This window comes from Macrotis lagotis, chromosome X, assembly GCF_037893015.1.
Source record: "Macrotis lagotis isolate mMagLag1 chromosome X, bilby.v1.9.chrom.fasta, whole genome shotgun sequence".
NCBI classification, from domain to species: Eukaryota; Metazoa; Chordata; class Mammalia; order Peramelemorphia; family Peramelidae; genus Macrotis; species Macrotis lagotis.
In genome coordinates, this window is record NC_133666.1 from 286,635,406 (window position 1) to 286,649,300 (window position 13,895).

General features: G+C 37.0%; 1 protein-coding gene across 6 annotated transcripts in view; it reads left to right on the forward strand.

The window, feature by feature from the left end:
• Nucleotides 1–13,895, forward strand: part of CPLANE1 (ciliogenesis and planar polarity effector complex subunit 1) — a 155,384-nt gene that overhangs the window by 91,582 nt on the left and 49,907 nt on the right. For all 6 annotated transcript variants that reach the window (XM_074202095.1, XM_074202099.1, XM_074202098.1 and 3 more), the window contains 2 exons: nt 2,022–2,134; nt 5,955–6,153. In XM_074202095.1, coding sequence (XP_074058196.1) covers nt 2,022–2,134; nt 5,955–6,153 — 312 coding nt within the window. The remainder of the gene's footprint in view (nt 1–2,021; nt 2,135–5,954; nt 6,154–13,895) is intronic.

Below are 13,895 nucleotides of genomic sequence, written 5' to 3' on the forward strand. Positions count from 1 at the left end.
AGCCACAGGTAGTAAATCAAGTTGGAGCTGTTTCTCAACAGGCATTGTGTGAAAAATATTTATAAATTAATATATAATAATAATAAAAATATTTATAAAATATTTTGAAATTTGCAGAGTACTTCATAAATACCTCATTTTATCTTCACAACAACCTTGGGAAGATAGGTTTCTATTTTTAATCTTTATTTTATAGAGGGAAAACTGAGGCAGAAAGTGGTTAAGGCATTTGCCTAGAGTCACACAGCTAGTAAGTATTTATACTTGGATTTGAATCCAGGTTTTCCTGACTCCCAAGTTCAGTTCTCAGTTTATTAACTATTGATGACAGAGTTTGTGTGTGAAAAAAATTTCCAGAATTCATTAGATACCAGACTAATTTTCAGGGAAAAAATTTTTTGTTCTTGTAAACTGGTCCAGTATGTTAGTAATGAATCTCATGTTATCATATTTAAAAATTGTAATTTTTACATCCTAAAAATTTACTTCTATTCAGCAAATCTTTTGCAGTTTAAAAGATTCTGTTTTAGTTAGTAATATGGAATTATATTGGGAGAATGCAATTTATACAAAGAAATGTATTTCAAGATTATTTGAGTAGGGTCAATAGCTTGATAACAGATGCCATTACTAGTAATAAGTAAGCAATTCCATGTTAAAATGCATTTAAGTATATAATTGATTTGGAGGAGCAGTTTTTTCTTCATTATGTTCCTAATTCACTCCAAAACAACAAAACTAAAAATCATTTTTTGATTTTAGTAAACTCAGCAAATAATTTTTGCCATATGAGGGTATAGTTTTTCTTTTGACAAGTACATGTAACCTTAAAAAGGTCTCTCAACCTAATAATGAAACAATAGCTAATTGAAAAACAGCCAAATTAGTGCCATGTAGACAAATTATCTGATTTTTTTCTTATTTTAAGTGTTATATATCATACCAATATGGGTTTTTTCCTTCTTTTTTTTTTGGCAAGGCAATGGGGTTAAGTGACTCACCCAAGGCCACACAACTAGGTCATTATTAAGTGTCTGAGGCTGGATTTGAATTCAGGTACTCCTGAATCCATGGCCAGTGCTCTGTCCACTGTGCCACCTAGCTGCCCCACCAATATAGTTGTTTTTTTTTATTTTTGCAAGGCAAATGGGGTTAAGTGGCTTGCCCAAGGCCACACAGCTAGGTAATTACTAAGTGTCTGAGACCAGATTTGAACCCAGGTACTCCTGACTCCAAGGCCGGTGCTTTATCCACTACGCCACCTAGACGCCCCACCAATATAGTTTTTAAAAAATGTTATCCTGTTTGAGGATTTAGGTGGAAAATGTTACATATGAAAATGATGTCTTATTAAAACTTGGATTCCTTGCCAATAAAATTAAAACATAGCAGATATGTCTGGCAATCATATATTATACATACTAGTGTGTGGAGACTGTCATAAAAGGCAGAAATATTAACCATAACCATTTTACTTTTGGATAAAAATAGATACTTTTTTTTTTAGATTTTTTTCAAGGCAACGGGGTTAAGTGGCTTGCCCAAGGCCACACAGCTAGGTAATTATTAAGTGTCTGAGGCAGGATTTGAACCCAGGTACTCCTGACTCCAGGGCCAGTGCTTTATCCACTGTGCCACCTAGCCGCCCCTAAAAATAGATACATTTTTTAAAAGGTGTTTTTCATTGACATTTTTGAAGTTCCATTTTACATTATTGATAGTTTTTTATTCCTTGGAGTCATTAAATTGTGAAGAGGAATGTTTTTAATTTAGCCTAATTTAAAAAGATGTTATTAGAGATTACAATTATTTCAATTACAATACAATACAATACAATTACAATATACAATTATTTCATAAAAATTACTTTCTACCACTGCCCCTTTTTACATTTTTTCAAAATACGTTTTTCTCGGTTGCTTGCCATTGTGCTATATTCTGAAAGTTCAGAATTTTAGGTCTGCTTCCTGAAAGTTTTACTTCTTTTAGATTAATTCTTATTTTTTTGATTTTGCTTACAGTACAAGAATATTTGAGTGCTTCTCAAATATTGGCTCCAGATGTTTATTTAAATCTCAGATTTCCCTCTGAAACAACAGAGGCACCTTTGACATCTGATCCTACATCTAATGTGGTTTGTATTTACTTAAATGCTTGTAATCCATTGTATATATGACAAATTGTATATTATATCAGAATACATTGTTTTTATGAATTCTAAATATTTTTGTCATATCAGTAGTGAAATACATTTAGAGAGTATAGCCCTAATTAATATAGGTTTGTCATGAACTTAAAAAAAATCAACTAGAATCTTCAGCCTTACTTTCTAACTAGGTTGCAACTGGGTCTTCTTATCATCTGCTGCTTGAGCAATCTTTAGTAGTGTTTGATTAGCAGGTTCACATTTGTTTGCTATTGACTGGTTCATTGCATATCTCTGAAGTAATGATTCCTGTATTTTTTATATTTATATATAACCCGAATCACTTCTTTTTTTAATTTTAACAGTTTTATCTGAAAAGGGCCTCATTCCTCAACTGATAAATTAACAAATAATATAAATAAGTAGTCTTCAAAAGTAATCAAAAATACCTAAAAAACAAAAACAAAACAAATAGGGGCGGCTAGGTGGCGTAGTGGATAAAACACCGGCCTTGGAGTCAGGAGTACCTGGGTTCAAATCTGGTCTCAGACACTTAATAATTACCGAGCTGTGTGGCCTTGGGCAAGCCAGTTAACCCCATTTGCCTTGCTAAAACCTAAAAAACAAAAACAAAAGTAATCAAAAATATCTATGGTCACACAAAAATTATTCTAAATCACTTTTTTTTGTCTATAGTAATCTGCATTTATTTCAGATCAGATTTTCTCACCTACTCCCCCCTCCCCACTCCCGTCCCTCTTATCCCATCCCTTTCCTCTCATTTTTCTCTAGGTTAAGATAGATTTTTATACCCTATTAAGTGTGTATGTTATTTCTTCACTGAGCCATTTCTGATGAGAATGAAGGTTTATTCATTCCCCGCCTTCCCCACTTCCATCTGTTGCAAAAGCTTTTTCTTGACTCTTGTATGTGAGATATCTTAGCCCCTTCTTCTTCTCATTTTCCTTCTTCCCAGTACTTTCCTTTATCACCCATTGATTCCAAATTTATACCATATTATATACCATTATATTCAGGTCCTTGCTGTGCCTTGTCGATATATGCTCTTTCTAACTGCTTTTGTAAATGAGAAAGTTCACATGAGTTATCACTGTCTTCTTCCCCTGCAAGAATACATGTAGTTCAACATGATTAAGTTCCTCAAAATTGATCCTTCTTGTCTGTCCTCTCTATGGTTTACCTGAGTCCTGAACTCAGAGATAAAACTTCTTGTTCAGCTCTCTCATTTCATCAGGAAAGTTTGAAAGTCCCCTGTTTCATTGAAAGTCCATCTTTTTCCCTGAAAGAGGATATTCAGTTTTACTGGGTAGTTGATTCTCAGTTTTAATCCAAGCTCTTTTGCCTTCTGGAATATCATAATCTCATCCTTATGAGCCCTTAATGTAGACACTGCTAAATCTTGTGTAATCCTGACCACAGAGCCATGGTAGTTGAATTGTCAGCTTTTAGTATTTTCTCTTTGATTTGGGAGTTTTAGAATTTGGTTATAACATTCCTGAGAATTTTTCTTTTGGAATCTTTAAGAGGTGATCAGTGAATTTCCTCAATTTCTATTTTTACCCTTGGCTTCTATAGGGTCTCAGGGCAATTTTGCTGCATTATTTCTTTTTTTTCCCTTTCTTTTTTTTAGTTTTTTTGCAAGGCAAATGTGGTTAAGTGGCTTGCCCAAGGCCACACAGCTAGGTAATTATTAAGTGTCTGAGACTGGATTTGAACCCAGGTATGCCTGACTTGCCTGACTCCAAGGCCGGTGCTTTATCCACTACGCCACCTAGCCACCCTGCATTATTTCTTGAAAAATAAAATCTAGGCTCTTGTCCTGGTCATGACTTTCAGTTAGCCCAATAATTTTTAAATTGTCTCTCCTGGATCTGTTTTCTAGGTAATTTGTTTTTCCAGTGAGATATTTCACATTTTCTCCTAATTTTTCATTCTTTTGGTGTTGCTTTATTGTTTCTTGATTACTCACAAAGTCATCAGTTTCCTTTAGTTCCATTCTACATTTGAAGGAGTTGTTTTCTTCAGAGAGCTTTTTTATCTTCTTTTCCAGCTGGCCAATTCTGCTTTTTTAACGCATTCTCCTCATTTGCCTTTTGGGTTATTTTTTCCATTTGGCCTAAGCTGGTTGTTAACATGTTTTCTTCAATATTTTTTCTATCTCCTTAACCGAGCCACTGACTTGGTTTTCATGATTTACCTCAAATTTTTTTCCTTTCTCTCCTCTTTACCTCCTTGCTAAGACAGTAGTAATCTGATTTAGGTTATGTATGTACAATCATGTTAAACATATTTCTATATTAGTCATATTGTGAAAGAAAAATCAAACAAAAGGAAAAAATGCAAGATAGAAAAAAACAAAACCAGATTTTAAAAAATGAAAATAGTGTGGTTGGAACTGTATTCAGACCCCATAGTTTTTTCTCTGGGTGTTAATAGCATTTTCCATCACAAATCTTTTAGAATTGCATTTGATCACTGTAGTGTATCTTAGTTGATCATCACATAGTGTTGTTGTTAACTGTGTATATTATTGTCTTAGTTCTGTTCTCTTCACTTAGCATCAGTTCACATATGTCTTTGCAAGTTTTTCTGAAATTCACTTATTCACCCTTTCTTATAGAATAATAATAGTATTCCATTACATTTATATATACTTCTTGTTCAATTGTTGCTTAATTGATGGGGGTGCAGCTAGGTGGTGCAATGGATATAATATTGGTCCTGAAGTTAGGAGGATCCGAGTTCAAATGCAGCCTCAGACACTTAATAATTACCTAGCTGTGGGACCTTGGGCAAGCCACTTAACCCCATTTGCATTGCAAAAATTAAAAAAAAAATACTAAAGGTTTTCAAATGTATTGAAAGGTTAGTTAGGTGGCACAGTGTATGGAGCACTAGCCTTGGAGTCAAGAGGATAGTTGTTCGAATCCAGCCTCAGACACTTGATACTTAGTAGCTGTGTGACCTTGGACATTTAACCCTCTACTGTCTATCATCCAGAGCCGTCTTTAGTCCTTCTGGCCATTGGACCCAGATGACACCAGATGAGAAAGTGAGACTTGTGACTTAACCCAGAACCCCCCCACTCAAATCCAGTCTACTTGCTTGTGCTATGACATCACCTCCCTGATGTTGTGGTCTTCTTCGGAAACGAAACAAAAAAAAAAATCAAAAAACAATTGGTGGCTATCCCCTCAATTTCCAATTCTTTGCTATCACAAAAACAACTACTATGAATATTCTTTTTCATGTGGTTCTTTTCCCTTTTTTTAATGACATCTTTGGGATATAGACCTAGTAGTGGTATTGCTGTATCAGAAAGAATAGGCAGTTTTGTAATCCTTTACACATAGTTCCATATTTCTCTCCTGAATGGTTGGATCACTTTCACTTTACAGCTCCAACAACAGTGCATTAGTGTCCTAGTTTTCTCACATTTCCTCCAACATTTATCATTTTCCATTTTATTAATGAGTTCTTGATGCTTTCCAAAGTTATTCATTTTACAATGTTGTTGTTTTATAAATTGTTCTCCTGAGTCTGTCTGCTCACTTTATTAGGCTTCATTGTACAGCTTTTCCCATATTTTTCTGAAATTATCCTTTTTGTCAATTTTTGCTACACAGTAGTATTCTTACTTGTTTTTATAGCTAGGGCTAGTAGAGTGTCTTGCATGTGAAAGCTTTTCATTAAATTATTGAATCTAAATACCCTTTTAACATAGTTGGTCCTAAATAGAAAACTGTATATTTAATTCTTTAATTCTTTTTTTTATTCTTTACTTCAGGTTGGACACAATTATATAAATGTGATCGACATTGAAGCTACTGATCTCCTTCAGGAATTACCTATTAGAGAAGAGACTACAAATGATATTGTTAACAAAAAGGAGGCTAATAAGCTGGAAATTCCATCTTCTGCAGATCTTCATTACATGGCAGCTTCTGTTACCAATGTAATTCCTCCTGACCAGTTTGTGAATAAAGGTAATAGCCTTCCTTCTACATTTTCAGGAAATGTAGAGAAAAAAAGTTAATGATGCTTTAATTTCCCTATTTTTAGCTCTCTTCAAAGATCCTTCATTTGAATTTCTTTGTAAAAGTCACTTTTGGTCTCTGTACCTTTGAATGTTTTTTTTAAAATTTTAATGTATAAATGCCATCCTATTTTCTTCATTACTTTACACAGAATTTCTAGATCTCCTCCTATTTCCATTATACTCTCAGAGATTAACTTTTTTCCTCTATCAGGCAACTAAAAACTTTGTGATAGACCCAAAAGATAGATAGGCAGAAAAATGATGAGCCTAGTTAAATTCATAAATACTATTTAGGGTGAAAAGTCATAAAGGTTATAGTTGAAGTGGCAAGGCCACCTATGAATTATTCCTATGTTAAAAACAAACATTTAGGCCAGATAATTTAATGTTCATTCTTTAAGAAAAGATTTTAAAAACAAAAGAAGAGAGGAAGAAGAAAAATGGAAGAAAAGAAATGAGAGCCATTGCAGAGGAATTATGAAAAAATTGAGATAGGAAATGAAATTAAAATTGAAAAAGAAATTTTGACTTAGCGACATGGGGTGGAGGAAAAATTGTAATTATTGAAAATTAATTGGGGCGGCTAGGTTGGTGTAGTGGATGAAGCACTGGCCTTGGAGTCAGGAGTGCCTGGGTTCAAATCCGGCCTCAGACACTTAATCATTACCTATCTGTGTGGCCTTGGGCAAGCCACTTTACCCCATTTGCCTTGCAAAAAAAAGAAAGAAAGAAAATTGAACACAGTAATCAGTACTTTGTATACTGATGTTAGTAAATTCTATAATCTGATAGTAGGTACTTAAATTTATTTATATGATTACCAGTAGGTAAAATTCTATAAAGTCACAAGAGAAATGGAAAAAACTTTTTTTTTTTTTTTTTTTTTTTAGGTTTTTGCAAGGCAGTGGGGTTAAGTGGCTTGCCCAAGGCCACACAGCTAGGTAATTATTAAGTGCCTGAGGCCAGATTTGAACTCAGGTACTCATGACTCCAGGTGCTCTATCAATTGCATCACCTAGCTGCCCCATGGAAAAACTCTTAAGAATAAAATTATGATGATCCAAAGAGGATTTTGATAAGAAAATAGTTTTGATGAGGAAGAAAAAGGGGAGTTGTCTGAAGTCACCTTTGTGGATATATAGGAAACTTTCCATCCAAATTAGACTCAAAAAAAGAAATTTACAGATGATTGAAGCAAATATTGGTAAGGAAAGATGAATATAGAAAGCATGACAAGGGTCTTAGAAGAATAAATTTAGGTTGGACTTCTTGGGTGGCACCAAGATAGCAGCATGAAACTAACATGTCTCTGGAGCTTTTCCCTTCACAATTTTAAGTGAAGCCTCTACACTAACATCAAAGGTACAGATCCTAAGGATAAAAGTAAAAGAGCAAAACAAGTTCTCAACTCTAGACATCATGAAGGATCTTCAGTGAAGGTCTGTCTCTTCAGGCATAAAGGGGAAGTATAGTCCAGCTAAGTGGGAGAGTGAAAAAGCAGGAGAGTTCTGGCCACAGAACAACCTACATTCTGGCAATTAAATAGCAATCCAGTCCCTGGTAGCTAGCTTAGCAGGCCAGCAGGGAGGGTTCCTACCCCAGACAAAGTCAGTTCTGGGAATACTGGGGAAACAGACACTGGGTAGGGAAAAAAAAGAAACCACCGCATAAGTGAAACCTGGGCTTGAAGGGGGAAACAAACTTCTGCATAGGCAATGCCTGGGCTGCATAGTCTGCATCTTGGCAAGTGATAAGCCAGCATGAAAAGCTTGTGACTTTACTCCTCGTTCCCAGTAGAGCTCAACTGTCATAATGAGCAGAAAACCAAAATGTGTGCTAGCCATAGAAAACTATTATTCAGTAAGAGATGACAAAAATACCATCTTAGAAGAAGAAAGCAGTGACAAATTACCTACATGGAAAATCTCAAAGAAGTCTATGAATTGGTCTCAAATCCAAAACCTCATGGAAGAACTTAGAAAAGATTTTAAAAACCAAAGAAGAGAGAAAGAAGAAAAATGAAAAAAAGAAAAGCCATGCAATAGAATTATGAAAAATTGATAGGAAAAAATCAAGTCCTTTAAAAGAAAAATGACCAACTGGAAAAAGAATGTAATTCATCAAATAATAAAATCGACCAACTGGAAAAAGAAACACAAAAACTAACTGTAGAAATAAAACCTTAAAAATTAGAAATGGACAAATAGAAAGTATTGAATCTAGGGAAAACAAAACTACCTAAAAATAGATCCAGGAGGGTTAATTTACGATTTCTTGGACTACCAAAAAGCTCAGATCAAAAAAAGAAGCTGGAAAATATCTTTCAGTAAATTATCATGGAAAACCACCCTAAATATAGTAGATCAAGAAGACACAATAGTTCTTGAAAGAATACACAGAACATTTCCAGAAAGAGACCCCAGAATAAAAACTCCCAAGGAATATCATAGCCAAATTCCAGATTTCTCAACTAAAGGAGAAGATAATGCAAGCAGTCAAAAAGGAACAATTTTAATACAAAGGAAACATTTAAAATTACACAAGACTTACCAGATTCAACATTAAAAGATTGGAGGGACTGGAATGATATTCTGGACTACAAGGGACTTTGGATTATAACCAAGAATTAACTACTCTGCAAATTTCACCATATTCTGTCAAGGGAAAAGATGGATTTTTCAATGAATTAGAGGACTTCCAAAATTTTCTGATTAAAAAGACCAGTACTGAACAGAAAATTTCATCTTTAAATACATGACTCAAGAGATATATCAAAAAGGTAAACATAAAGGTGAAGAAAAAGATGCTATTCAGTAGTAACATTAAACTATTTCCCTTCAAGGGAAGATTATAATTCCTGAGAATTGTATTTCTCTTAGGTTAGTTAAGGAGTTGAATATAGTTGAAGGAATTGTACTGAAGTGATATTGTACCTGAAGTGATATTTATTATGAGGGTGGTATTTCCTATTGAGACAGAGGATGGGAGAGTACTTAGACAGTCTATACATAATTTAATCAAGAAGTACTCATATTTTACCATATACTTTAGTTAAAGGTTTATAGTACAATAGGGACAGAGGTGGGAGTGTACTTAGAAGTGCTGAACATAAATAGATCAGGAAATGATCTGCTCTTATTCCAAGCTTTAGTTAACAAGGATTATAGGGATAAGGTGGAGTATTGTAAGAGATAGAAGGACAGAGTGTAGCCAAACTTGTTGTTAAGGAGGGTTGCAGGGGTGGAGCCAAGATGGCGGAGTGGGGGCCAGGAATTCCACAAGCTCCCCCAGACCACTCCAAAATACCTTTAAATAATGACTATAACCATATTCTACAGTGGCAGAATCCATAGAAAGACTGAGTGAAACAATTTCCCAGCCTAAGACAACTTAAAAGATCTTCAAGGAAGGTCTGTTACACCAGGTTGGAAAAGCCCTCAATGTAGCCTGGCTTGCAAATCAACTCCAGCCATCCAGGAACATTCCTTGGGGGCACCTGGGTCTGTGGTGGTGGTGGTGGCAATTTCCAGACTTCTCAGCCCAGCGATTGCCAAGGACAACTTTGAAGGACAGTGGGAAAACTCTGCCACATCAGAGTGAGTGTGAAGCCCAGACCAATGAAAACCTCAGCACAGACTCAACTGACCACAGGGACTAGGAACAGGTTTAGGAGCCATCTGACAGTGAGTTACTTGGTAGCTGCTTCCACAGCTCTCAGGTCTGGACAGTAAAGGGGTCAGGAGGTATTGCAGAGGTCTGTCTGCTATTTATCCCTGAGGCAGGATTCTGTGACTTTGCCCAGGCTCAGATTCAGGTCTCAGTCTGGGCCCCAGTCTCAGGAAAAGGAACTTTACTATAATAGTGGAGGAGGACTCTCCTTACAGCTCCAGGGCAGAGGGGAGTGCTTGTGATCATCTACAGATCAGAGCACAGACCAGGAAAGCAGTCATTGCCTCTCATAAGACCTTGAAGGGAGGCAGCTAGGTGACACCCTGCAGTCAGGAGGGCCTGAATTCAAATGTGGTCTCAGACACTTAGTAATTACCTAGCTGTGCGACCTTGGGCAAATCACTTAACTCCATTGCCTTGCAAAAACCATAAAATCCTTAAAAGCTTGAGATAGTGCCTTCTCCACCCTGGAAGCAGAGGACTTAACAAAGAGTTAAACTGAATTCATAGGCTAGGAAAATGAGCAAACAGAAGAAAAAGAATCTGGCCATAGACAATTATTTTGACTCTATGGAGGATCAAAATGTTCATAGTAGATAGCAAAGTCAAAGCTTCTATGTCTAAAACTCTAAGAAAAATATGAATTTATCTCTTGGCTATGAAAATCAAGTAGGGGAAGTAGAGGAAAAACTGGAAAGAAATGAGAACGATTCGGGAAAATCATGAAAATCAAGTTAGCAGCTTGGTGAAGGAAATAGAAAAAAAAACTGAAGAAATTAACATCTTAAAAACCAGCTTAGGTCAAGTTGAAAAAGCAGTCTAAAAGGTCAGTGAGGAGAAGAATGCTGTAAAAAGCAGAATTTGCCAAATGGAAAGGAGATAATAAAGCTCTCTGAAGAAAATAATTCTTTCAAATATAGAATGGGGCTAAGGGAAGCTGATGACTTTGTAAGAAATCAAGAAACAATAAAACAAAACCAAAAGAATGTAAACTAGATGAGGGGGCAGAGCCAAGATGGCAACAGAAGAGGAGTGTCTCTTAGGTGCTCTTGAACAAAATTATAAGCTAAGGACTCTAACTACATTTTTTGAGAGACAGAACCCACAGAGGGATCCAGTGAGGCAGTTTTCCAACCCAAGAGTGGAAAGGCTTGGCTCCATGGGGTTGGAGGGGGTGGCCCACCAGACAGGCAACCCGCCAGAGCAAAGGAACTTCAGCCTTCTGGAGGCAGCCCAGGGCGCTGGGAGCCCTGGCTCACAGCACCAGGCAGTTTCCTGACCTATACCCCAGGGAGCACCAGACAAAACTTGGGTGATCAGCAGGGGGACCTCTGCCAGAGCGAGCACGTGAAGCCCAGCCCTCAGGGCACACAGTGAGCAGCATGGCCATGGCAGCCCAGATCCAGGAACCCGAAGCAGAAGCTGGTAAGTAGGAGCCCCTAGGGCATGAGTGCTGAGCCTAGGGAGGGGAGTGGAGAGAGATTGATGAGCTCTGTCCTCTGTCCCTGGAACAGGACTATGGGGTTCTGACCACATTCAGATCCTGATCACAGTCTAGGCCCCCCCATAGAAGATCAGGCCCCCTACCCCCCAACTCAGGCCCATGTCAGAAGGGTGCACTTGTGGTAATTTACAGACCAGAAGGGAAGACAGAGCCTCATACATAGAGATCCTTGTGGGGGGGGGTGTCCCAATAATACTCAAAAGCTCAGGAAGCACCCCAAATACCAGGCACAGGCTGGAGAGATGAATAAGCAGAGAAAAAAGAGGAACACCACTGAGAAATACTTTGCCTGTGATCCCAAGAAGGATCAAAACACTCAATCTGAAGATGAGGAAGCACAAGCTTCTACATCTAAAGACCTCAAGAAAAACAGAAATTAGACTTAGGCTATGACAGAGTTCAAAAAAGACTGAAAATGAAGTGAGGAAGATAGAGGAAAAATTGGGAAAAGAAATGAGAGAGATGCAGGAAAAACATGAAAAAAGAAGTCAGCACCTTAGTCAAGGAGATCCAAAAAAAATGCTGAAGAAGATAACATGTTAAAAACCAGCTTAGGTCAAATGGATAAAACAGTTCAAAAAGTTATTGAGGAGAAGAATGCTTTAAAAAGCAGAATTGGCTAGATGGAAAAAGAGATAAGAAATCTCTCTGAGGAAAACAAATCCTTCAGACAAAGAATAGAACTCAGGGAGATTGCTGATTTTACGAGAAATCAGGATTCAACACTTCAAAACCAAAAGAAAGAAAAATTAGAAGAAAATGGGAAATGTCTCATTGAAAAAACAACAGATATGGAAAACAGATTTAGGAAAGATAATTTAAAAATTATTGGAATACCTGAAAGTCATGATCAGGAAAAGAGTCTTGACATCATTTTCAAAAGAATTATTACAGGAAAATTACCCTGATATCCTACAAGCAGAGGGCAAAATAGAAATGGAGAGAATCCACCGATCTCCCCGAGAAAGAGATCCTAAAAAAACAACCCCCAGGAATATTATAGCCAAGTTCCAGAACTCCCAAGTCAAAGAGAAAATATTACAAGTAGCCAGAAGGACACAATTCAAATACCGTGGAGTTACAATCAGGATCACACAGGACTTAGCAATAACTATATTAAAAGCTCGTAGGGCTTGGAATATAATATTCCAGAAGGCAAAAGAGCTTAGAATGCAACCAAGAATCAACTACCCAGCAAAACTGAACATCCTCTTCCAGGGAAAAAGATGGACTTTCAATGAACCAGGGGAATTTCAAATGTTAGTGTTGGAATGGCCAGAGCTGTACAGAAGGTTTGATCTTCAAATACAGGACTCAGGTGAAGCATAGAGAGTGGAGGAGAAGAGGAAAATATGAGGGACTTAATGATGATGAACTACATGTATTCCTGTATAGAAAAATGATTCTGATAATACCCATATGAACCTTCTCAGTTAATAGAGCAGGTAGAAGGAGCTTTTATAGATGAAGCACAGGAGAAAACTGAATTTGAAGATATATCGAGTTGTAAAAATGGAGTCAATAGATAAAAGGGGAATGTAATGGGAGGAAGAAAAAGGAGAGGAAGAATAGGCTATAAGATATTTCATATAATAAGATTTTTCTTTATTACAATGAGCTATTGCAATGGTAAGGAAGCGGGGAAGGCAAGGGGGAATGAGGGAATCTTTGCTCTCATCAGAGGTAGCTAGGAGAGGAAACAGCATATATACTCAATGGGGTATAGACAGCTGGAGTAAGAAGCGGGGACAGGGGGAAGGGGGGAATTTGAGTGATGGAGGAGAGGATGGACCATGGTGGGAGAGTGGTCAGATATAATTTCTTTTTTACTTCTTGCAAGGGGCTGGGAATGGATGGCCTGTCCAGGACCACAGGGCCGGGTGGATGTTGGGCCTAAGGGGTGGTATGTAGGCTTGGGGCCTCTTGGCCCCAGGACCAGGGATCTGTCTGCTGTGCCACTCAGCTACCCTATAGCAAAGACTGAATGAAAGGAGAGAGAAAATATAGTTCATGGTAGTAGAAAAGTACAAATGTTGGGAGTTGGAATCCACAACGGCAACAGTGGAAAAATATGGAAGTAACTTTTATGATAGAGTTATCATAAAGAATGTGATCCACTTGCAACAGAGCTGGTGGTGTTGGAACACAGACTGAAGCAAATTATTATTATTATTATTATTATCAATATTATTATTATTATTATTATTTTGTTTTGTCTTTTTTTTTTTTTTTGGTTTTTGTAGGGCCAAGGGCTTGGGGTGGCTTGTATGTGGTCACACACCTGGGTGATTGTTGGGTGTCTGGGGCCAGATTTGGGCTCGGGTGCTCCCAACTCCAGGGCTGGTGCTCTTTCCACTGCGCCACCTGGTCATACCTACAATTATTATTATTATTATTATTATTTTATTTTATTTTAATTTTTTCTCTCCCCTTTATCGCTCATGTGGGTCTATATTTTTTGTGGGGGGGTATTATGTTTACTCTTAAACAAGAATATTTTAGTAATGTATAAAAAC